At 42.3% G+C, this 26272-nt stretch overlaps 1 protein-coding gene across 3 annotated transcripts in view; it reads right to left on the bottom strand.

Annotated features, from left to right (window-relative positions):
- Positions 1–26272, bottom strand: part of LOC140495797 (organic cation/carnitine transporter 2-like) — a 138831-nt gene that overhangs the window by 6093 nt on the left and 106466 nt on the right. The window contains exons 7-11 of one of the 3 annotated variants that reach the window (XM_072594929.1): positions 19020–19234; positions 16391–16573; positions 13784–13919; positions 11461–11619; positions 5696–5810 (exon numbers count right to left, since the gene is read on the bottom strand). In XM_072594929.1, coding sequence (XP_072451030.1) covers positions 11487–11619; positions 13784–13919; positions 16391–16573; positions 19020–19234 — 667 coding nt within the window. In that variant the 3' untranslated portion in view covers positions 5696–5810; positions 11461–11486. Of the gene's footprint in view, positions 1–5695; positions 5811–6966; positions 7273–11460; positions 11620–13783; positions 13920–16390; positions 16574–19019; positions 19235–26272 lie in introns of those variants that run through there. The other 2 variants (XM_072594938.1, XM_072594919.1) reach the window with 2 other exon arrangements.

Below are 26272 nucleotides of genomic sequence, written 5' to 3'. Positions count from 1 at the left end.
AAAGCCGCTACCAATGATGTATGCAGTCCTGTTGAAAGATTCCTACCTGAAACATCGACTCCCCTTCTCCTCTGATGCTGCTTGACCTGCTGTGCTTTTACCAGTTCAATTTTCTATCCACTACAATCCAACATTGACCACTTCGGTCAATCTGCTTAACAAGAAGATATGATAAGTTCTGTAGATCAGACCATGTTTGCTGACAAGACCTAAGGATCAATTTTCATCTGTCACCGAGCTTCGGGTTTGGGAATGTGATCCGGGCCCAACTCAAAACCCGATGACTATTCCATGTGCAGTTTTTCTAAACTAAAATTCCTCCTTCTGAATAAGAGCGATCTTAACACCTATGTACCATTATCACATATTTGTGGGCCAACGTAGCTCTTTTAAATTCACTGTGGTACAAATCTAAAAGCCAAAGGTTCCTTGCAACGATCCAAGAATTCATATCCAAAAATACAGAAAAGTGGCAGCAAAAACATCCATTGAAGGAATAGCAGTAAAAAGCCACCACAAAGAAATGCAATTAAACAATATTGGGCTGGAAGCTGAATTTGATGCTGCGGTTGGGAAACAGCATAGTCATGAGATTCAAGAGACCATCATATTGGGCTACATCATGTAACAACGTGGAACCCAATGAGCATCATCTGAACTGCCTTATTTCTTAAGATGTGAATCTGTAAGCATGTTACAAGCAGAAACAAATAGATGGAGCTGCATTTTTAAAAAAATTCTCTTGTGGGTGTCACTGTCTTGAGCTACTCTTGAGAAGCTGGTGGAGAGCTGCTTCTTGCATCGCTGCAGTCCTATTGCGTTTCTCACAGCCACAAGATTAACGCAGAATAAAAAGACCTTTAGTATGCCTGTTAAATGCTTGAAATGTCACAACAGAAAACCTATTCCAAGTCATGCTGGTATGATGCAAAAAGCAGCAACATCTCACACACCAAATTGGACAGAAAACTCACCCATGTTCGCCAATATTTTTCTAAAGTGTGTCCTTAAATCTTTTCCTTATAAGGTAGGGCTCCCCCATCGCTGAGAACAGAGCTGATGATTTTGATTCCACTTTTGCTTGTGATATTCTTGGTGGGCAGTCTCCGTTTGCCTGAGGCTGTGAGGTGCTCAGCTGTTGTGATGGTTTCCTGCACAGTGACAGGAACCTCCTCTTCTACTGCAGCATCCTGAGCTGTCATTGGCAGACAGGCAGAGGATCTGTGTTATCATTGGGATCACCCAGAGGGGAGATGCCAGTGCAGACCATCTATTGTCATGAGATACACTTGATCTGCTTACCTGAGAGGGACTGACTTACTGTTGGAGAATGCAGACCTCTCACTAGTGTAATAGAGTCAAAGAGATGTACAGCATGGAAACAGACCCTTCGGTCCAACCCGTCCATGCCGACCAGATATCCCAACCCAATCTAGTCCCACCTGCCAGCACCCAGCCCATATCCCTCCAAACCCTTCTTATTCATATACCCATCCAAATGCCTCTTAAATGTTGCAATTGTACCAGCTTCCACCACATCCTCTGGAAGCTCATTCCATACAAGGACCACCCTCTGCGTGAAAAAGTTGCTCCTTAGGTCTCTTTTATATCTTTCCCCTATCACCCTAAACCTATGCCCTCTAGTTCTGGACTCCCTGACCCCAGGGAAAAGACTTTGTCTATTTATCCTATCCATGTCCCTCATGATTTTGTAAACCTCTATAAGGTCACCCCTCAGCCTCTGACGCTCCAGGGAAAATAGCCCCAGCCTGTTCAGCCTCTCCCTGTAGCTCAGATCCTCCAACCCTGACAGCATCCTTGTTAATCTTTTCTGAACACTTTCAAGTTTCACAACATCTTTCCAATAGGAAGGAGACCAGAATTGCATGCAATATTCCAACAGTGGCCTAACCAATGTCCTGTACAGCCGCAACATGACCTCCCAACTCCTGTACTCAATACTCTGACCTATAAAGGAAAGCATACCAAACGTCTTCTTCACTGTCCTATCTACCCGCAACTCCACTTTCAAGGTTTATGAACCTGCACTCCAAGGTCTCTTTGTTCAGCAACACTCCCTTGGACCTTACCATTAAGTGTATAAGTCCTGCTAAGATTTGCTTTCCCAAAATACAGCACCTCGCATTTATCTGAATTAAACCACATCTGCCACTTCTCAGCCCATTGGCCCATCTGGTCAAGATCCTGTTGTAATCTGAGGCAACCCTCTTTGCTGTCCACTACACCTACAATTTTGGTGTCATCTGCAAACTTACTAACTGTTCCTCTTATGCTCGCATCCAAATCATTTATGTAACTGACAAAAAGTAGAGGATCCAGCACCGATCCTTGTGGCACTCCACTGGTCACAGGCCTCCAGTCTGAAAATCAACCCTCCACCACCACCCTCTGTCTTCTACCTTTGAGCCGGTTCTATATCCAAATGGCTAGTTCTCCCTGTATTCCATGAGATCTAACCTTGCTAATGAGTCTCCCATGGGGAACCTTGTCGAACACCATACTGATGTCCATATAGATCACATCTACTGCTCTGCCCTCATCAATCTTCTTTGTTACTTCATCTTCTTGGTCACTAGCTACTTAACATTAGTGACAAGGTGATAATGTGCAGGTTAGTTATAGCTGCTGGATGTGGCTCTCCAGGTGAGTTTCTAACCTCACAATGGAAGAGTGAATATGTGTACATGAGAGGGAACTCTCTGTCCCCTATTGCCTGGATGCAGCCCTCAATTGTCCTTGCCAGTCCATTCTGGTATTTCTGCCAGATCTTCGTGCACGTCCAGTTGCAAATTTAGCATTGCCATCTTACAGTTGACTCAAGTGGTTTGTCATCTACTTGGGGTTCAGCATCAACCAACATTCCGGACTGTTCTGACTGCCAGAGTCCTAATAGGTTACAGCTTCCACTTTCGGTTCCACCACAATGTGGTGCTCAAACCAGGCTTTTCCCATTCTTTCAGCCTATGTTATCCCACCGAGCTGCAAGTATCTGAACTGGCAACTGGTGCAGACCATGGCATGATACATTTACTGAGGCCCCCTCCTGCTCTTCAGAGGTTAGCAAGAGTCTTTTGCTTCTACTGAAGATTGTCCTGTTAGAGAAAACAGAAAGATTGTCAATGAATTGTAATTCATATGAGCATCTCAATGCTTTTATACCCACTACACAGACTGGTGACCTCCCAACCTCTTCATGTTCTTAACTCCCAAAGTCATTAAAATGTTACTACAAAACCCAGTATTCTACAGTACACTCAATCATTCTCTCACTCCCCACCATCCACCCTGACACACCCTGGAACCTCCCTATAGGCAATGGAACTGCACTCTCGGCTACTGCACAACTGCGATATATCCTCCTCCATTGACATAAGAATGCCCAGCTGGCATACTCCCCCACTCTGCCTCCATGTCTACCTGGCATTGTGAGCCGTCTTGTCCTGAAATGAAAATGAAAAATGAGATTATCCTCCTAGACAGCATCTTGTCCTTCTGATTGAAACCGCAACTTGGCATGACTGCCCTCTCAGACAAATTCCTTCCCAAACTCCATTTACCTGACCCATTCCCCTGACACCATCAAATTACCCGAGTGCATCACCTGGAAGTTCCCTGATAACACAGAGTGACCAGTGGATATTGATCAACCCATTCTTCATCCATGCTTCCCCTTCAATCAATGAACATCCCAGCCATGTTCAAAGGAATGGAGAAGGTCATGTACTCATCTTGTAACACTGCAGCCACATTCTCCAGCTGAGAGGTCTCAGTCCAGTGATATTGGAACTTCAGCACAATCAGAAACAGTTTATAGGAGGGAATGCAGGGTGAATAATCAAACAGTGGGAATTTCCAGCTTCTGGCCTTCTCCATTTCTCCTAGGTGTGTCCTCAATGAAATTGGTTTCCAATGGCCTGGTTGGAGGAGTGTGGGGGAAGTATGTTCTGCAGGAGCTGTACTTGTTCCCTACATCATTAACTGTGGACAGTGAATTTATCCACCAACAGCCAGTGTGTCTTACAGCTGATTTTATTCCCTTGCGTTTCAATTACCTCCTTATGGACTTAATTTTAAAATGAAACAATGGCCAAAGAATTGCAACTCGCTGTTTCTGGGACCAAGTACTCCAATGCTGCTGGCTCTTTAGATCTAAAGCTCAAGTTTCCTTTAAGATCATGGCCTGACACCGATGTCATAGGGTGACTCAGCGTTTGCAGAGATCCACCGGGGCTTTTGAGTAATGAATTGCCTGTCAGTTCTGGCTGGAAGACTTTTGATTGGCCAACTGAAACCTGAGCAGGCTGGAAACCGAGAGGTGGGTAACTGAGAGTAGGCCGCAATCTTCAACATCTACTATTGAGAGACCACCCACTGCTCACCGTTATCCAACCCTGTTCTTTTCTAAGCATTTGATTTTTCTCTTCACCACTGGGTTAAAATGTAACAGAACAGATTGTTCATAATTTATAGGTTGCCCATAGATTGTAGAATCCATCTAACTTGCCATTTTCCTTCACATCGATGAGTTAAAAGCTGTGGCAAGTCCTCAAACAGGACTGGTAATTTGACCAAACAGTTCCACTTCTTTAAATGCTCCTTCATGAATTAATTTCAATTTAAACACACTTCAAACAGTTGGATTTTGAGTACAGAGTAACCATTTTGAAAATAGTGGTAAATTATGCATGATTTGATTTATATTCATTACTCACTTACTTAGTTTTAAAAGCTTCCTGAAAAGAAATGTGCAAGAGTCGTGTACAAAGCCACTAATTTGGATAAAATTTGTTTGTAGTGAATGACAACTTGAATCAACTTGAGCATGTCATCTTTATGATGTCATGTCTGCTCCATCACCAAGACAATCTAGTTACAGCTCTGCTGCATTGTCAGTCTCCATCCCTGCTTCATCTGCTGTTAAAGCATCTTCCATACATCTAGACCTGATTAATCTACTGCCAGACTGGCTGGCCTCGCATCTTATATCCTCCATAAATCGGAGTTCATCCAAAATTAGTTATTAAAGATGTCAATGGCATACGGAAAGTGGAGTTGAGGTGGAACATCAGCTGTGAAACACTCGAACGGGGGAGCACTCTCAATGGGCCAAATGGCCTACTCCCTCTCCAATTTCCTACTTTTTGTTGTAACTCTGCTGCCTGTCTCATACCAAGTCTTGTTCATCCATTACCCCTGTGCTCGCTGAGCCCGTTTGGCTTCGATTCAGCAAACCCTCAATTTTAATATTCTTATTGCAGACTTCAAATTCATCCATGAATTTGCAATCCTCTATAAAGTCCTTGAAATCTACTTCTTCATCTATCCCAACATCTCTTGATGTGTGTCATTATCAAATTGCATTTGATAACACTCTTGTGAAGAACCTTACGTTGTTTTATTACATTAAAGGCATTGCATAAATGCAATTGATTGTTCTTGATGTTATGATGGGGATTCTTTCAGAAATCTCACCCTCAGTTCCGACAGTATTCTTTCTCTTGGTCCAGAATGGTGAGGTCAGAATTCTTCTGTCAGTCAATGTCATGCCCCACATTTTCTAATCTGGGTTGGAAGCTGTACTTCCAATGCAGATCAGATAAAGGTTGCCCACTTACCCTTTCCAGGATTCTTTTTTCAAGAGTACATCCGATGCAGGATCCATCAGTGGGCGGCACGGTGCCTCACAGCGCCAGGGACCTGGGTGCGATTCTAGCCTTGGGTGACTGTCTGTGTGCAGTTTGTACCTCCTCCCTGTGTCTGCGTGGGTTTCCTCCAGATGCTCCGGTTTCCTTCCACAATCCAAAGATGTGCAGGTTAGATGAATTGGCCATGCTAAATTGCCCACAGTGTTAGGTGCCTTGGGCAGGGGTAAATATAGAGTAGGGGAACTGGTCTGGATGGGTTACTCTTCAGAGGGTCGGTGTGGACCTGTTGGGCCCAAGGCCCTGTTTCCATACTGTAGGGAATCAAATCTAATCAGAAGTGACAAGGTCTGGCAAGCCACACAGACCAGACCTCTGCTTTACAGCAATAACTGCCATATTCCCATAAGTAAATGCAGTTTAAAAGTCCCAAAGCCTCTTTGACAGTGATTGAGAGAATGGAAAAAGTGAATTGGAGAGGAAGTAGAATGCGGTCGGGCACCAATTGTACAAGCTACTAGAGTGATGGATAGGTGGGTAAAGCTGTAAGGTGCCAGGTGGAAGAAGGGGTAGGTGGCAGATGAGTGGGTGAAGAGGGTAGGGTGCCAGGTGGGTAAAGAGGTAGGTGGCAGATGAGTGGGTGAAGAGGATACGGTGCCAGGTGGGTGAGGCTTTAGTTTACCAGATTCCAGTTGGGTGAGGGGGAGTTAGGTGCCAGGTGGGTGAGGGGGCGTAGGTTCAGGCAGATGAGAGGGTGCAGGCTGGTGAGAGATTATTGAGGATGATCAGCTGCAAAGGATGCTTGGGGAGGGGTTGAGTAAAGTGGTCACATGTATGTGGCAGATGCATAGAATAGGGGTATAGGGGATAAGTTATTGCAGGCTCCAATCATGAAGCATGGTCAAGGGTAGAGTCAGTTTTGTAGCAAACCAGGAATGAGAGACAGGTTTTAATTTATCTGATTTTTCTTGGCTTTCTAAGTTAAGCGATTAAGAACCCAGCAAAATCTCCAACTCTAACTTAAGCTTTTTAGGAAGACCCGGATGCCTGACAATTGGCTGTTTGGAAACTAAAACATCCTTGGCATTGGGACTGCTGAAAGGGTATGCATTTTCCAGGGTATGTCTGATTATTTGGAGGTTGGAAGATCTCAACCTATGTTTCTCCACGTCCTTTAATAAATGCATTAATAGGTTAATAAATCCGCTGAAAATAACACAAGGACATTTCCACACCTGTGCTGCTCCCGCCATAGTAATAGGTACTGCTGTATCTGGAAAATCTCTAATGTTTGATCTAAATTTTTGTGGGAATATTCCATTTTTTTTGCTACGTTTCCTGTCCATCCATTTAAATGTGTCACTTTAAAGGCTGGCCAACTAATATCTGGACAGCTGCTCTTATGTTTGTGCAATTACAGCTTGCAATTTCTGTAGTGAACAAATTAATCTTCCCCAACTGGTACAGAGAGTGAGAAAGTGCAAAGGGCAGACATGTGCATTTTCAATAATGGTTGTGCAGATATTGCTTGAGATGAGAGATGCAGCTGTTACAGATGGCCCAGATGTTGCCAAAGACTTGTCACAAGAGAGTGAACGAGATGGATCTGCTGTGTGAAAAAAAATGTTTGGAGTGTGTTATTTCATCTTCAGGATTTGATCAGTACACTGCAATTCATGAAAGCTATTTGCATTTGAGATGTTGTTCAATACACAAAAAACATGGTATTTTTATTCATTTCCGCATAATAGGTATTAGTCTATTATGCCGACAACAGTTCCCAACCTTTCAGTGATTATGCAAACAAAATTTAAAGTTCTTCTCCTCACCACATGAATTATTGAATTCTGTTCAGCATTTTCCATCCATTTCAAAATGATGTTTCTAGTGGAGAGAACATCGAGTATTTTTGTCTATAGTTTATATGTCAGCTGTGGTTTAATTGGCAGTGTGTTTGCAACTGAAATAAGAAAGTCCTCGGTTCAAGTCTCACTACAAGGGCCTGAGCACAAAAGGCAAGGCCGGTACTCCTGTAGTGTACTGTGGACAAGATGTTAAAACAGGGCTCCCTCAGTTTGCTCGGGCAGATGTTGAACACCCCATTGTATAACTTTGAAGAAATGCATATGATTACCCCTAATGTCTTGGCCATTATTTATCTCTCAATCAATGTCACAAAACAGCAGCTTATTTGATCAGTAACACATGGAAATTTGAGTGATTATTTTATATGTGCAAATTGCCCATGTTTCCTACATTATAGCAGTGTTACAAAAATATTTAATTGAATGTTAAGTGCTTAAAAACATGTAATGGTCTGGAAGATCAATAAATATAAAATCTTTTGTTTTTATGACTTAGTTTTTTTTCTTGGAACTACATTCTTTCATTTAAAATAGCCTCTTGAAGAAAGATAGCATCTTCAAAACAGTTTCAGCAACTGCACACTAGCAGAATGGTATTCTTTTAACTCTGTGTGAAGTACATAAATGCAGTCAATCGCTAACAGTGAGATGTCAGACAAGATACGTCACCTATTCGAAATAATTGATGCGTGTTTCCAGATCGCTCATCAACAGCATGATCTAACAAGCATCGCATAAATATTGATAGCACTTGTTAGATATCATTGGCCATCAACATGTTTTTATGTCTCTGTTAGGAAGCAAATTGTACATTTTCCATAACAAATACCATTTATGGAAGACTAATTTTCCAGGGGGACTGCAGAAGGTATTCTGCTTAGAGAAATAAGACAATGGGGAAAGATTTAGGGAAACACAATGCAGGTGGAAAAATTAGATTCTCAAAAGAAGAAAAACATTTTCCACTTTCCCCCTCAGGTTTTAAAAAGGGAGGTCTGGACCTTACTAATGACAGGCAACTATCTTATTTCCCTGCATTTGATTCTCAATATTAGCTGAATCATTTCATTTTTACATGGCACCCAATTTAAACCTCCTTTCCCAAGAAAGTGAACCCCACCAATTCGGACATGAAGATCAGAGTGGGTACTCGGCAGCAGTAATAGCTCACCACTTGCTTTTCTGGACCTTTAGATAACTCCGTTTTCATCACAACGTCCCAACATTCCTCACGTCACTTTCCTCTTCCTCCCTTTGTCTATGCAAATTGCCACCACCAAATCACCACCACAACATTGTGGTTGATTTTGGACTAACTCACTCACCCCTTCATGACTTCACTTGGAGCTCAGGGACTCTTATGCCTTGCTTACTTTTTCAATGTCATGTGGACAGGGCACACATATCACATGAATCAACACAGGTTGCACCTTACTGCTCTTAGGAGAAAGTGAGGACTGCAGATGCTGGAGATCAGAGCTGAAAATGTGTTGCTGGAAAAAGGCTCATACCCGAAACGTCGATTCTCCTGCTCCTTGGATGCTGTCTGACCTTACTGCTCTTAGTTTACTTTCTTAGCGCTTTTCCATGCAAACAGAGAGGCAGGCAACTTGACCAGGTTTAGAGCATTGAATAGTCAAGACGGGTGGACATGCTATCACATGGGCCTTGTACCACGTCAATGCCACAACATGTATTTCAAACAAATGGCCATGTTTGAAAGTGAAAGAGAACCACTCCTTATTGGAGTCAAGCATGACTACCGCCAATCATGGTATGTCACCACACTCAGTCAAAAAGCTCATCTGAATCCAGCCCTGATAGTGACCATGGTCACTCTGGGGCTTGGTCTTACTGGAGACCAGGGAGCTGTTTCCTTGCACTCCAAGAATTGGGTCAGTCAGGCTTGCAGGTCAAGTACAACCAGTCCAAGGATTGCAGATATATTAGTCGGAATGCTTTAGAGATAGCAGTTTGAAGTTGAGCTGTTCTCCAACACTGCTCAGTGAATGGTCCATGGTCAGTACTGATGATTTGGGCTAAAATGGTTAGGGAGCTTATCAGGGGTTAATCTGCGGGGACCTGGAAAAATGGGAAGCTCAAGACATTGGGGTTTATTGGACTGTGTCGGTAAGGGAACAATATGGTGAAAATGGGCAATTGAAAATAGAAGGATAAGATTTCAGAGAGCATGATGGGTCAAGGAACTCCAGGATCAGGAAGTTTTCACAAGTGATAATGCCTTTGGCCTAAACATGTGAGCAGTGCATGGCCAACAAGGAACTGGCAATTTGCAAAACATAGGTTATGGGGTAAATTTAGGATGTTAATGTTTACATATAGGGGATGAACAGAAATGGTTGAAATGTCATCAAGGACATAGAAACAGCAACATAAAGGGAACATGAGAGGAATCATCCTGCGTTTCAAGCAGAGTCTGCAAGTCCCTCATGAGGACACACAGCTGAAACTTTGCTTTCCTTGCTCGCAACTCAACTTAATAAACACAAAGCTACGAACGTATGATATAGGAGGAGAAGCAGATCATTTGGCCTCTCGAGTCTACTCTATATATTTTGTTACTCTACATTTACCCTAGAGTAGTAGGGGAATGGATCTGAGTGGGTTACTCTTTGGAGGGTTGGTGTGGGTTTGTTGGGCCAAATGGCCTTTTCCACATTGTAGGAATTTTATGGTTCTACGATGAAGACAAGGAAAGGGACTCTTCACCCCAGTGACTCCGTGTTGGGTCTCTGTAAAACTTATAGTCAATCTTTCTCCTTGTCATAAGAGCTCAATGTACCAGATTTTAAAATAAGGTTAGGAACCTGATGCCTGGATGAATTCCAAGTCCCAACACCACCCCTCAAGTTGCTGTAAGCTGAAGATAAAAGTATCCTAATTGGCTATTTTGTTCAGAATCAACATAATTAAAGATCTCTCCCATCCCAGTTATACTCTCGTTCATCCCCTTCCATCAAGCAGAACACATAAATGTTTGAATATACATATGGACAGATTCAAGAACAGCTTCTTCACCCTTTCTTTCAGACTTTTGAATGGATTTCTCAAAAATATTAATTCTGATCTCTCTCTCTCTCTCTCTCTGCACCTTCTATGCGACTGTATTCTGCACTCTGTTCTGCTACCGGGAAGCACTTTGTACGGTAAAGTTTGCCTGTATAGCACGCAAACAACACTTTTCACTGTATCTCAGTACATGTGACAACAATTAATCAATCAGTCAGCTCCTGGTGCTGAGTATCTCTGGAAGGTGGGAGCAGCCCCTGACAACACCAGCAAAAGTAAGCAGCAGGAGGAGATTAAAGCAGGCAGCTCCTCCAAAGGTCCTTCAATGTAGCAAAGGCCAGGCATAGGGGACAAAGTTAAAGGTAGCATTTATGTCAGTACTGGTTGGTACTTCACATTTGATCCCAAAAGGAAAGATTATTTAGGTTTTGCAGCAAACTTGAAAGCTATGCATGAACATGTTCAAGTCTATTTGGGCTCACCAAAAAGAAATATAAAAATTGTAAACTTGACAGACTGGTCTTTAGCAAATTCCTTAAGGAATTGAAGGTGTTGTTACTTGGGCACCAATGGTGTTACCTTGCTCCCACCAGCCCTTTGGAAGCTCAAAACTGTCCATTAGGTGATTTTTAATTCCATCCAGCTCGAGTCCCTACTCAGTGGCACTTTGAACATCAGGCCTTCTGACTCCAAGCAATTGTAGATAATGGGTTATCTCTCAAAAGGAAATAGATTTACAAGGAGAGTTCCAGAAGGAGAGTATGGAGATTTCCAACATTAAGGGTTCCGATAACATTTGAAAAAGAACAATAAAAGCGTACCAAAGATATTCTTTTTTTTTGCAATGTAGTTGTCCATCTTGGCAATCATAAAAAATAAGGCTGAGAAGAATGTGTACCTACTTGCACAAGATGAGTACTAGCTAGTCTCATTCCATAGTTTGGTCCAGTTGGCTGTCGGGCAAGAAGTAAATACTGTTGTTCTGAACTTGCACTTCCTGAGGTGTGGGTGTCTTTGTAGAATTAGCTGCAGAATTATGGAAACCAACAGGACAGCAGGAGCTTAAGGAAGAAAGGAGGTTATCAAAGAAATTTCACAACTAAAACACATTAATTCATTCCTACATTCACACTGAAATAAATGTAATAAGCATTTGGCTTGCTTTTCACACGAAGACAAGCATGTTCAGCTTGCTACTAAACTGTGCTCAGGGTATGCGGAATTCATCAAGTAAGTATTCATCAGCATGCTTGTGGGAACCCCAACTATGTTCAATAAGACAATCTATAACCTAGATTAATATCAGCAGCATCAATTAACGTCTAAGTACAAGTTGCCATAGTTGGGCTTGTTTTGAACATAGAACAAAGAACTGTACAGCAAGGAACCTTTGACCCACGATGTTGTGCAGAAAATGATACCAAATTAAACAAATCCATTCTGCCAACCCTTGGTCCATATCTCTCCATTCTTTGTATAGTCATATGCTTATCTAAAAGTCTGTTAAACGACACTATCATATTTGCCTCCAGTATCACCCTTGGCAGCGGGTTCAACTCTCCTATTACTCTCTGTGTAGAAAACTTGCCCCTGACATCTTACCCCCTCTCACCTTAAATGCATGCCCCTAGTTTTAGACATTTCAACTCTGGGAAAAGATTCTGACCGCCAACCCTATCTATGCATCTCATCATTTTATAGACTTCTATCAAGTCTCCCGTCAGCTTTCGCCACTCCAGGGAAACAACTCAAGTTTTGCTAGTGTCTTCTTATAGTTTAAACTCTTAACTGGGCAGCATCCTGGTAAACCTCTTCTGTACCCTCTTCCAAAGCTTACATATCCTTACTATAATATGGCGATCAGAATTGAACACAGTACAAGTGTGGACTAACTAAAGCTTTATAAAACTGCAACATAACTTCCTGACTCTTAGACTCAATTCCACGACCAATAAAGGCAAGCATGCCATGTCCCTTCTTTATCACCCTATCTACTTGAATGGACACCATGGACAAGAATCCCAAGATCCCTCTGTACATCAGTGCTGTTCAGGGTCTTGTCATTAACTGTATACTTTTTCATAATATTTGATCTCTCAAAGTCCATTTGCCATTTCTCTGCCCATATATATATCCCGCAGTATTCTTTGACAACCACCTATGCTATCCACAACTCCACCAATATTTGTATCGACTGCATACTTACTAATCCACCCATCTGCATTTTCATCCAAATCATGTATATATATCAAAAACAGTAGATCCTTGTGGAACACCACTAGTCATGGACTTTCAGCCTGAAAAACAGCCTTTCCCCACTATCCTCTGCCTTCTATGAGCAAGCTAATTCTGAATCCACATGGCCAAGTCACCATGGATCCCATGCATCTTAACCTTTTGGATGAGCTGACCATGAGGGATCTTGTCAAAACCTTACTAAAATCAATGTAGACAACATCCACGACTGTACCATCATCGATCACCTTCGTCACCTCCTCAAAAAATTCAATCAAGTTAGTGAGCCATGACCTGCACTGCAAAAAGTCATGTTCAATATCCATAGTTAAACCATTCTTTTCCAAATGCACATAAATCCTACCTCTAAGAATTCTTTCCTGTAGCTTCCCAACGACTGATATGAGACTCACCAGTCTACAGTTTCCTAGATTATCCCTATTTCCCTTCCTGAATAGAGGAACAACATTAACTCCCTGATAGTCCTCTGGGACCTCTCCAGTAGCTAACAAGGATACAAAGATTTTGGTCAAGATTTCAGCAATCTCCTTTCTTGCCTCTCTCAATAAACTGGGGTAGATACCATCAGGGTCTGGGGACTTATCCACCTTAATGCTCTTCAAGAGATCCAATACCACTTCTTTCTTGATCTCAAAATCCCTAGCTTATTAGCATGCTCCACACTAATTTCAATATCCTCCCTGTCCTTCTCCTGAGTGAATACTGATGCAAACTACCTACTTAGGAACCCACCCACATCCTCTACCTCGAAACACAAGTTCCCTCCTTTATGCTTCAGTGCTCCAATCTTCTCTGTAGTTATCCTCTTGTTTTTAATGTATGTTTTAAAAGTTCCTGTTTATTCTATGTTCAAAAAATAAAATAAATACCTTGGTACTGTGTTCCACTGCCTATTATTAATATTTGAGACTGTTAAGCAAACCTACAGGTCACATTACAACAGACACCCATTTCTGACAATTGCCTTACCATGTGACTGGCTGTACCTGCTGCACATTTTCAGGAAGAGGTTGGTCACGTGTCTCAGGTAGGAGTAAACAAAAACTTCCTGCCAATAAAATGAAACTGCCCATAAGCAGGAAAGGCAACAATCTGTCATACGTTCCTGAAAGACACAGGAAAGAGATTTACAAATTGCCAAAAGTGCAATTTCAGTTGCAAAGTAGCAAATGAGTTTCATAAATATGTTAATAATGCAAATTTTGTTCTCAAAGAGGGTACCATTCAGGTCAGGTTATGACTTAGAATCATAAATTCCCTACCGTGTGGAAACAAGTCATTTGGCCCATCAAGACCACATCAACCCTCCAAAGAGCATCTCACCCAATCCTTACATATCCTATGGCTAATCCATCTAGCCTGCATATCCCTAGACATTATGGATAATTTAGCTCCACCAATTCACCTTACCTGCACATCTTTGGACTATGTGAGGAAACCCACATAGACACAGGGAAAATGCGCAAACTCCACACACACTGTCACCCGAGGTTGGAAGCGAGCCTGGATCCCTGGTGCTGTGAGGCAGCAATGCTAACCACTGAGCCATCATGCCTCTAGAACATGACTTGGGAACATTAAAAACCAACTCAGGGTGATCATGAAGAGACTTAGTTCTGGCAAATATCTGTATATTGGAACTTTGGGCAAATCACATAAAATGGGATCAGAAGATAGAATAGACATGAATAATAATCAAGGTAAGTCCTCAGTGTAGAGAATCAACTACCACCACTACCTATCTCCAGAAGGTAAATTAGTAAAAAAATTAAAAATACTAAAACTAAAAAAAGGCAAGAAAAAATGAGAAAAGAAGGATTAAGAAAAGGAAGAAAAGCAGATAGAATGGGCAAGTCTATTGCACTGCCATCTTGCAATTTGTAAGACTTGGTACACCTTGAGAGGACAGATCCAGAAAGAGGAAATGGAACTGGAACTCTGCTGAAAGTATTTCCTCACCTGGTCTCCTCCACACCCTCCCTCATTCTCTGGGACCCATGGTCATGGTCCGCCCTAACACAAGGGCCTTCAAAACCTAAATGCCATCCAACAGTATCTCAATCAAAGCAAGGGTACCAGTAGCCTGCTCATTGCCTCTTGCACTGCTGAGGCCTTTGGATTGGAACACAGGAATAATCAGAAAATGAAAGAAAGGACTTATATCATGTTTCTTTTCATATTTATGCATCATTAAACATTATTTGCAAGTTCATTGTTCCCATCTCTCCAATATTTTTGCCCACCATCCAACATGCCCCACCCCCAGTGGGCCTACCTATCAGATTTACTCTGGGCCTCCACTGCTGTTTCTTGTCTGGGATCTACCTCTGTCCCATCCACTTCTGGTAGACAGGCTGGAGGCTGGAAGAACACAGCAAGCCAGGCAGCATCGGGAGCTGTAGAAGTCGACGTTTCGGATGTAACCCTTCTTCAGGACTCACTGAAGAAGGATTACACCTGAAACATCAACTTCTCCACCTCCTGATGCTGCCTGTCTTGCTGTGTTCTTCCAGCCTCCTGCCGGTCATCTTTGGATTCCAGCACTTTCTGTCTCAGTCCTCTCCAGGTGCAGGGCAGAACTGAAGAGCTGTGGGAACTCAGCTCAACCAGCAGCTAAGTGGCAGGACATGTTGCTCCAAAGGGTTGGAAACTATTTGCCTGATGACCGTAACGTTTTCGCAGTGACTTCCAGGGCCATTTCAGGTGAGCTCACCACCCTGCCCCTCTACGCCCGGCCAGCAGTGGAGTGTTAAATGCCAACCAATGTGTTTTATAAATGTATCAAGAGCTTACATGTCAGGAAGTGTCTCCTTTACCTTGTCACTGTTCAGCTAAATCTACTGGGTGTGGGAACTTGCATGTGTTAAAACTCAAGCTGCCCATAGGCACTGCCACAGCCACTTCCTGGCAACAAGTGTTCAACTCTTTGGAGAAATCTAAGCGAAGGGCAAAAGGATTTTTAAAAATTATTTGCTGCGATTTGATGGCTTTCCTTTCATGTCTTTTCCTTTCTTGGTAGCTTCCACTGAACACATCTGCATGATCAATTCCTTTATACATATTATTATTATCCTTATTTTTGTTTACCTAGCATCTTACCTTACAATTTTATCTTTGTATCTCTTATTTTATAAATGGTGCTTAGCGGTTGATTTTAAGTACAATATTAATGTCAGTCCAAAGCAAGAAATGTGGTTTGATGTAAAATGTTGAAGAATGACCTGCAGTGTGGCATGACAATTATAATACACGTGATGTGACAGATCATACACATATCAATTTCAATGAAATTTTTGTATGTCCAATAGGTTTATATGAAATAAAAGTGAATAGGTGGCTGAGAATTTCCTCAGAACTGTTTGGTGACCATTATTTCTGCCCCAACATAAAGGTATTGTAGTTAATCAGGAGCAGTTCCCAGGGTGTTCCCAGCAAAATACTCCAAGTATACTCCAAGTACTCCAAGTACTTGCTAGTACCTTCCTGATGTGCTCAACATTTTGTCAAATTTTCAAACTGTCCACATTTTTAGCTCTTTAAGAAATGCAGTCAATAATTTTTCAACCCTTCACTTACCAAGATAAACAAAATATGGGGAGATTATGCTGCCAACTCGGGATCCCATGGAACATATTCCAATCCCCATGTTCCTCACCACAGTTGGATATAACTCAGCAGAGAAAACATAGACAATGGCGAAGGATATGGTGATACCTGCCTTTCCAATCATCACCAAGACCGTTGTCAGAATATGAAGAGCTGTAAAAACCAACGAGAGCAACATTGAACAGGTGCAGAAAGGCATTGCAGAATTCCTGTTGCAGGATGTGTCTTTTTCAGAGATATGGGACCTATTTTACTGTTAATTTAATACATTACTGTCAATCCAATTGTGACTCATTACACAGGGAACAAAAACATATCTCTTCCTTACTTGTCTATCATCTATTCATATGCACACAGTGCTAATTGGCATTTGTGAAGATGCCATGGGTGTAAAACCAAAGCTTTGTTTCCACTTTAATAGATAGATTAAAAAAAAGTGTTCGAAACTAAGCAAGTGACAACCATGTAGACAGGAAAAATAAACCTACAACCCTTCACCACCCCCTTCTCCTGGAATAATGAGTTTAAAACTCTGATAATAACTCAAGCTGAGAATATGAGGTGTATATTTGACTGTTCTGGCTTCAACCCTATGAAGCCTGGCTGGGTTTAACTCAGGGTCTCATCTGTGTGGTTCTGGTCTGTCTCTCGTCCAAAGTCAGCAGAAGATGGCAATCCATTGGTGGGTGGGTAGCACAACATCTTAAGTAAGAGATCATCTCTGAGAACCAAAGGATCAGTCTCCAGTACTCAGGTAAATTGGAAGGTGCCGTAGTAGTGGACTCAAGATAAGGAGAAGCTGGCACCTAGGGCAGGGAAGACCTAACCGTTCCAGCTGCAGCGTAGAGATGTTGTCCTGTTCGGTCTGGTCCTCTTAAAGAAAGCAAAACAAAATTAAAGTTAAAAGATGTGCTACTCTGGACTTTTTCTGATCTGCCTCCTCTTTCTGCTTGAATGATTGGGCAGGAATGTCACCAAGACTCCCCTGCTTTGACCTCTGTTTAAAATAGCAATCAGGCCCCAGAGCTGGATAGTTGAAGACAATCCTGCAATTTCTAGTGAGTCACCATCCCACCTGCTGAGAAGGGTACATTAAAATCAAACAGAGAGTAATTAGATGACAGCTATATTGTCCCATTGATTTGAACTTTTCTGATTTCCAATGGGCAGACAGTATTAAACTTTGACGAGTGCATCTTGCTCCTGGCATCCTTTTAGGCCCCTAAGGATCCACAAATAGACCCGGCACAGACCACAAATTTCAAAGATTTTTCAGACATTCCAGCTTTTTACTCTCTTCATTATTTCAGGGAAAGTGGGCACCACAGACATCGTCCCTTAATGCCCTTGAACCAACATTACTCTAAATGATTATTTCAAAAAGGAGTCCAGTACATTTCTGTGTGTCTGGAATTACATGTAAGCCGGACTACATAAGGATGGCAGATTTCCTTCCAGCTGGGTTTTTAATGAAAATCAGATGATAGCTTCATCATCATCATACCTCAAACTAGTTTTTAATTCCAGATTTTTTTTAGCTGGATTCAAAATTTCACTGCTGCTGTGGTGGGATTTGAACCCATGCTCCCAGAGCATTAACCTGAGCATCTGGATGATTACTGCAGCCTCGTAGCACCCTGTCCATCTCCCCCCTGCGCCTTACCATAAGGAACTGGGGTTTGTGGTCAGGAATGTCTGTCACTCAAATGTTGAAACTGGGACAGCACTGGCACCAGATCCTGGCCTGATTATAGGAGGCCAGAACCTGCCAAGTTAACCCTGGAGGGCCAGGTACTTGGCTTCTTTCACTATGCCCCTTGTGTCATGAGTCTGGGAATTGTCCGGGATAGTCCATCTATCAAAATGGAAAGGAAATTCTCCATTCTTTTTACCTGTTAAAATATATCAAAGGATAGATTTACAAGGATGTTACCACAGGGTTTCGGTTATAAGGAGAGGCTGGGTAGGCTGAGACTGGTTTCCCTGAAGCATAGGAGGCTGAGGGGTGACCTTGTGGAGGTTTATAAAATCATGAGGGGCATTGATGAGGTGAACAGCAAAGGACTTTTCCTTAGGATGGGGATTTAATATTAGTGGACATAGGTTTAAGGTGAGACAGGAAAGATTTAAAAGGGACCAGAGGGTCAACTTTTTCACACAGAGGGTATATATGGACCGAACTGCCAGATAAAATGGTAGGGCGAATACAATTCAAACATTTAAAAGACATTAGGACAGGTATATGGATAGGAAAGGTTTAAAGGGATATGGACATTCATAAATCAGGGACTCCCACAAATGCTGTAATAGAGAAATGTTAAAGATCAAGCAGTTTATATTTTGATACTTGTCAACATGCCCATAGCAGACTGGGGACTGACCTCTAGATTTTTCTGAACTAAAATGTCAGGAACCCAATGAGCAGTGCACTTAGGATTGTACCATGAAGAGAGCTCTTATTTCAACTTTTATTTTCTCAAATTTAAAAAATCTGACTTTTTAAAAAAGCAAGTAAAAACATCCTCAGGAAAAAGAGTGAAGCAGAGAACCATCAGCCTTTTTAAAAAAATGAAGTGGCAGAATGCTGTAAAGCTCTTACATGGAGGAATAAATTGAATGAAGAGCAGAATCACACCACCAAGGACCAACATGGAAGCAGTTGCTAGTCGTCTCGGTGCATGGTTCACCATCCACCATGCAGCTGTGTATGCGACAATTTCACTGATTGCAGAAATAAAACAGTTGAGGTAAGGGTCACCGTGCATGTTGGGAGTTCCCAGGGTTAAAACAAAGTACCCAATGGAGGTAGTCATCCTACAATGAAATAGAAAAGACATATAAGTATTTCCTCCTTGCATAACAGATTGTCTACAAACTGTCACCATGCCATTGTTCAGATGACAACTCTCAATGGTACAATATCAGTAATGTTGTAGCAATTAATATTTCACAGCACTTCATCCTGGAGAAGGTTCAATATTGGAAAGGGCACTAAAGGTACAGCCAAGGGGGCTAATTTGCTTTTAGAAGTTGGGTCCAGATGTTTGAAGCTGGAGAATTGTCAATCAGAATGTCAAACTGTAGGCCATGATGGTTAAAAAGTGTGCCATCAATGGTGGAAGTGGACAAGGATTGTATTATAAGCTTCAGGTAGCAGAGTAGATCAGCATAGAACAGAAGAGATATTTTACCTTTCTCCTGACTTTGATTTCATTGGCATGACTTACAGTATGTTAAAATAACCAGAATGAAGTGTTAAATGGGAACTTAGGGTTGAAGAAGGTTGTAGATCAAAGTTAAGTACTGCCCTAAACTAAAATTATACAAGAATCTTTCACAACCTTAATACAGCTCAAAGTATTCAGCCAATTAAACAATTCTGTATTGTGGGAAATATGGGGCATAATTCATTCAGAGCAAGGTTTCACAGCCATTAACGGGAATGAAAGGTGCTGGCACCTGTATTAGGTGAGTGAAGGAATAAATCAATGGGGTTTATGTCAAGACAGCATTGTGAAACATTGATTCACCACTGGGAATTTTGTCAGCTTCCAACTTGAAAGTGACAATGATGTGGATAACGATTTTGATGAGTATCAGGGAGGGAATAGGTGCAGACACAGGAGTTGTTTGCTAGATGAGGTTGGGCATGATCTGCATAATGAAAAGAAAGGTTTCCTTTGCAGTCTTTTGTTATGAATGTAAGTGTAGTTGATTTATGCAAAACATACACAAATGTCAGATTGGGGCAGAAAAAATTTAATACCAGACTCAACTTTTAAGTTAAAGTTAGCTCCAGTGCTATGGAGCAAAAGATAAGTATAAACTGAAATTGATCTAAATAAATTAATCAGTAATTGAATGGCTTTTCAGATAAATTAAGTGGATGTAAAAGGTCTGGAATGACTGAAAAGGCAATGAAATGCTGTGTTAATATTAACAGCAAATAGATTGGACAGTAACACAACAAAGTGGATGAATTCAACTTCTGTGTGTTTTGATGTACGTATTACATTTTCATTTCATATTTTCTTCAGAGCTGGATCCATATTAGCTGAAAACCTGCACTATGAAGACCAGCGAGAGAGGATGTAGTCAGTCAAAATAGCTAGAATTCTCAAACTTCTAGCACGTTCTGCTCAGATGGTTTCAAATGGTTTGGAGAAGTAGAATTGACTTTCCAGAATCTTTATTCAGATAAAGCTTATGTTGTTTGTTTTAACAATAGAAAGGGTAAGGTTTCTGTGTGGGGCTTCTCAAAATCTCCAACTACATCAGACATGCCAAGGAATGGCATAATCTGCCAATCGCAACATCTCTCTGGTACTTCTGCTGATGTTCTGTTGAAGACATAGCAAAAGGTTGTCAAAACTTCTTTGCAAGTTCCTGGTTGGCTGCATATGTGTCAGAGACAGTGAGAGGCAGGGAATGAATGTGGTGACTGGGGGGTAGACCAAGTAAGAAGCCCACATTATGTTATCAGTATGAGGCCATACAATTTTAATTTACAAGCCTCCTTTCAATTTGTTTGACAGATTGTGCACTTGATCACAACTGGAAAATCCAGATTTGTTATTTAGCTACTGATGGCCATATGATTTAACTACATATGGCCTATTTTTGAACATCTTAAAGCAGGTTGAAGTTTATGACAAATTTTGCATTGATAATGCTGTAAGATGGCTACAAACCAGGAATTATAGTCCTGCATTCCTTCAGTCAAACTACTAATATACATGGTGAGAAAAAACAGTTCAGATTTTTGGGAAATACCACTTGTCACACCCTGCTGGTCAGATACATTTCCTTTAGACCCCACTGATTGTCTTCTAACCTACTAATCCATGTAACAGGGTCACCTCCAGTTCTGCACACTTTTTTTTAATGATACAGAACTACATCAAATTCTTCAGGGAGTCCATCCTGACATCCATCGATCATGTTAGTGACCTCCTCAAGAACATTCATTGAGATTATTCAGACATGACCTATCCATCATAAATCCATGCTGACTTTCATTTGTCAGCTTATATTTGCTCAAATGGCTTATTACTCCATTGCTGGTGATAGGTGACCCATATTCATCTGCTGTGTCCTTTTGCACCTCACCTAATGAGGATTGCTGCAAATGCTGCTGAGCCTCCTTGGAAACAGGTCTCTCTGTATGGCAAATATTGTACAGCATGCAGCACAGCATGATGTTGTGGGAGGCTGTCTGTGGGACACATTGTAGACAGGCTTCAGGCTCCTACATCTCTGGTTTGGCAGCTCCTCACGTAAGCTCACCCTGATGTACTACGCAAATTTGGAGGGGGTGGGGGTGGCGGTGGAGGTGGGGGGTGGAATTCTAGAATATTGACCCAGCAACAGTGAACGAATGGCAATATATTTCCAAGTCAGGATGTTGAGTGGCTTGGAGGGGAACTTGCAGGTGGTAGTGTTCCCACCTGCTGCCTTTGTCCTTCCACATGGAAGTAGTCATGGGTTTGGAAGGTGCTGTCTGAGGATCTTTGTTAAATTTCTGCAGTGCATCTTGTAGATAATAAACACTGCTCCAGAGGTGGAGAGAGTGGATGCTTGTGGCTATGGTGCCAATCAAGCGGCTGCTTTGTTCTGGATGGTGTCAAGCTTCTTGAGTGTTATTGGAGCTGCACCTATCCAGACAAGTGGGGAGTATTCCATCACATTCCTGACTTGGGCCTTGTAGATGGTGGACAGGCTCTGGGAGTCAGGAGGTGAGATACTCTCCCGAGTATTCCTAGCCTCTGACCTGCACTGTTATGGAGCAAGTCCAGTTGTATTTCAGGTCAATGGTAGCCCTTAGTATGTTGGAAATATGGGAATTCAGTGATAGTGACACAACTGAATGTCAAGGGGTGGTGGTTAGATTGTCTCTTATTGGTGATGGTCATAGCTAGGCATTTGTGTGACATGAATGTTAGCTTGCTATTTGTCAGCCCAAGCTTGGATATTGTCCATATCTTGTTGCATTTGGACATGGGTTGCTTCGGTATCTGAGGGTTGTGAATGGTGCTGAACATTGTACAATCATTAGCAAGCATCCCCATTTCTGACCTTATGATGGAGAAAAGGTCATTGATGAAGCAGCTGGAGATGATTGGACCTAGGATTCTACCCTGAGGAACTCCTGCAGAAGATGTCTTGGAGCTGAGATGATTGACCTCCAACAAGCATCTTCCTATGTGCCAGGTATGACTCCAACCAGCAGAGAGTTTGCCCCCGGTATCCATTGATTCCAGTTTTGCTATGATTTCTTGATGACACACTCGGTTGAATGTGGCCTTGATGTCAAGGTATATCACTCTCATCTCACCTCTGGAATTCAATTCTCTTGTCCATGTTTGAACCAAGGCTTTAATAAGGTCCTGTTTCTATCATTCAAGACTAGGTGGGTATGAGTGAGAGTAGTAGTTATTTATTTTCTCAAATCCTGCTGGCTGGTATTCCGATGTTATCACATATAGTCACTAACAGCTTGTATGAAAGAGAATCCAGCCAATGCTGCAAATCACCAAAGCCATCTCCTGTTATCTGTTGGTGCCAATGGGGAGAGTGATGCACTGTTAGACCGGGCAAACCTTCTTAATACAGTTGTGCACTGCAGCCTGGGCGATGGTGGGCGCCGTCCTCTGGAGACACTGGGAGGAACCGTTGACATAGAAGTTAAGAGCAGCCGGAGGATGTTCAGCATCTGATGGACTGCACTTCGGATAAGTCCAAGAAAATAACTGTTGCCCTATGTACCCTCTGTGGTGGGTATGGCCTCCAATGAGCAGCGCCCCTCACCTGCTGTCTTTGGCCCAACTTCTGAACATGCTGGTTGCTGAGGCTAGTTGGCGCTATTCCTCTTCTTCCAACTGATCGTCCATCCAAATGAACCTAGCAACAACAGCACCCATGATAAGCAGATAGACCTTACTGAGCATTATCAAGGCAATAAATGTTAGAAGCAAGCAATCTAGAAGCTGTAAATTCTCCTGGCAATTGAAATAGCACACACATACTTATGATACAATTGCCTACAAATAAGCCAGCCTTTGAGCACGGTTTCAATGGCAACAATTCCTAGTCCTGCCACATTTTACTAGTCAATTGGGTATTGAGTAAGACTTTATTTTGAATTAAAATTGTGTTGAGATGGCACCCAACTCATGAGTCTCTAGAGGACATGCATGCCAACTGGAAACACTATATTTAAACCAGCAGCTGGTAGGAACTCAACGATAATTAAGATATATTAAACTGCCTACTTGTAAATCCTTACAGAACAGTGGGATGAAAGTTACTGCTGGAGACTAAACAGACAGATATAACATATATCATTTCATAGAAGCAAAGGGGCTTTTGTTTCCATGTGAAACAGTTGAAAGCCCTGCATTGCCTGCAACTCATCATTCCAATGGGGCAGCAGGGTGACAAGACCATCCAATAGTATTGCTGCTCCAGCTGTAATTGGGAAGGAGTCAGAAGAACAATGTAGAATAAGAAAGTTTGAAAGATTTAGAATATAAGTGACAACAGCCATTGTGATGATGTCAGAGATCACATGGCAAGAACTTATTGCCAAGCTATGAATGGTGACAGCCAACTCTCAAGTACCTTGTGTAGATAGTATTTGGCAATAAAATGGTTACCGCTTAAAATACAGAACTTCAGCAACTTTAGGTCAGACTAATTATTAAGGGGACCAGCTTTAGATCCAAATCTTACATCAGCATCCTCATCTGCCCCTCTTTCACCAGATTAAATACCCCAGTCACCAAACTTGCTAGAGGGAGGGCATTAAATTCTGCCCAATGGCATGACTGTTGGACATTTTTCATTTGTCTTAATCTTCAGAAATATTATTAAGAAAGGAAAAGGGACAGGACAAGACATGAAGAATGGCTATTTGCCTTTGGTAATATGTGTTTTATAGAGGCAAAGCATTGGGAACATCTCACACCTAATGTTGACCTCACCCATTGTGCTCCCCAACATTGCCCAGTCCTCATCCCCAAAAGTATAGCCAATTATCAAAATGGTGTGATATAGCTAATTCATTTTCAGTTTCAATACGTTGATGATGGGGAAAATATGAAGTTGGAGTGGAACTTGAACCTGAAGAGTTTCCAAGCCATTTTCACTATCCAACAAATGATGCTCCAAATATCAGCCAACCCTTACCATTAAAATCTGGCAACATTCTAGGAGTGTTCAAAGGCTTTCCTAAGGATTCTGCATAAAGCGTGTATTGAGAGCATTAGAAGCTCCAACTCTTGATTTTAGGAAAATCCAATCAGAAATACAAAAGGCAGTATTGGATCCAAAGAGATTGTTAATTGGCATTAGATGTCACCTCCGTTCCATGAGGGGTAGATAAAAGGCTGTGGGCTGCAATGCCAACCGATGTCTCAGGGATTGAAGGATGCTACTCCATATTCTGTTGTCTCCATGAGTTCTGATCTTTGGTGTCTGCTTAGACTGCCTGTTCTTATTAATGAAAAATAACACCAGAACTTGGGTAGGATACACTGAAAACAGCAAGCAGAGACTCTGTGCTACTACCATAACACCACTAACTAAAGCATTTTTGGTGCAATAATTTTACAACAGCAAGCTGGCTGGCATTTTCCTAGATAGCCAATGGAAGTTTGTTCACTTCACAGGCAACATGGTTGATGTGAAAAGTAAATACAGAGGCTCAGTGTGTCCACCTTCTGGACATTATATATTCACCTGATATCAAGACAGACACTAATTCCCCCATACACGTGGCCGACAATGTCCTCCAGCGCATCTCCTCCACTTCACATTCCTCCACCCTCAAACACGACCCTTCCCAACACAACAAGGTCAGAACCCCCTGGTCCTCCCTTTCCACCCCACCAACCTCCATATACATCGCATCATCCTCCACCACTTCCGCCACCTACTAATGGACCACAACACCAGAGACATATTTTCCTCCCCCCCAACAGCATTCCAGAGAGACCATTCCTTCCGCGACTCCCTCATCAGATCTACACCCCCCTCCAGCCCACACCTCACACCTCACACCCGGTACCATCCACTGTCACCGCATGAAGTACAAAACCTGTGCCCACACCTCCCACTCACCTCCATCCAAGGCCCAAAGGATCCTTTCACATCCATCAGAAATTTACCTGTACCTCCACCAATGTCATCTACTGTATCCATTGCACCTGATGTGGTCTCCTTTACATCAGAGAGACAGGATGTCAATTTGCGGGTCATTTCAGAGAACATCTCTGGGAAACCCGCACCAACCAAACCCACTGCTCGTGGCTGAACACTTCAACTCCCCCTTCCACTCTTTCAAGGACATGCAGGTCCAGGGCCTCCTCCATCACCAAACCTTTACTTCCCGACGCCTGGAGGAAGAACACCTCAGATTCCACCTTGAGACCCTGCAACCATGGGGGATCAATGTGGATTTCGCCACTTTCCTCATTTCTCCTGCCCCCACGTTATCCCAGTCTCAAACTTCCAATTTGGCTCCACTCTCTTGACTTGTCAATCATCTTTCCTATCTATCCGTTCCACCCTCCTCTCCGACCTATCACCTTCTCCCCCATCTTCATCTACTTATCACATTCTCAGCTACCTTCCCCCCTCAACCCCTCCCATTTATCTCTCAGCCCCCAGCTCACAAGCCTCATTCCTGATGAAGTGCTTATGCCCGAATTGTCAATTCTCCTGCGCCTTGGATGTTGCCTGACATGCTGTGCTTTTCCAGCACCACACTCTCATCATTGCGATATGGAGTAAAGCCACCCTGACTTATCTCAGTGTCCAGTATGTCTCCAGCAACTCAGGAGTTGAAGGGTT

The sequence above is a fragment of the Chiloscyllium punctatum genome, chromosome 2 (genome assembly GCF_047496795.1).
Source record: "Chiloscyllium punctatum isolate Juve2018m chromosome 2, sChiPun1.3, whole genome shotgun sequence".
Classification (NCBI taxonomy): Eukaryota; Metazoa; Chordata; class Chondrichthyes; order Orectolobiformes; family Hemiscylliidae; genus Chiloscyllium; species Chiloscyllium punctatum.
Note: the sequence above shows the minus strand (reverse complement) of the source record. Positions and strands in the feature narration are given on the sequence as shown.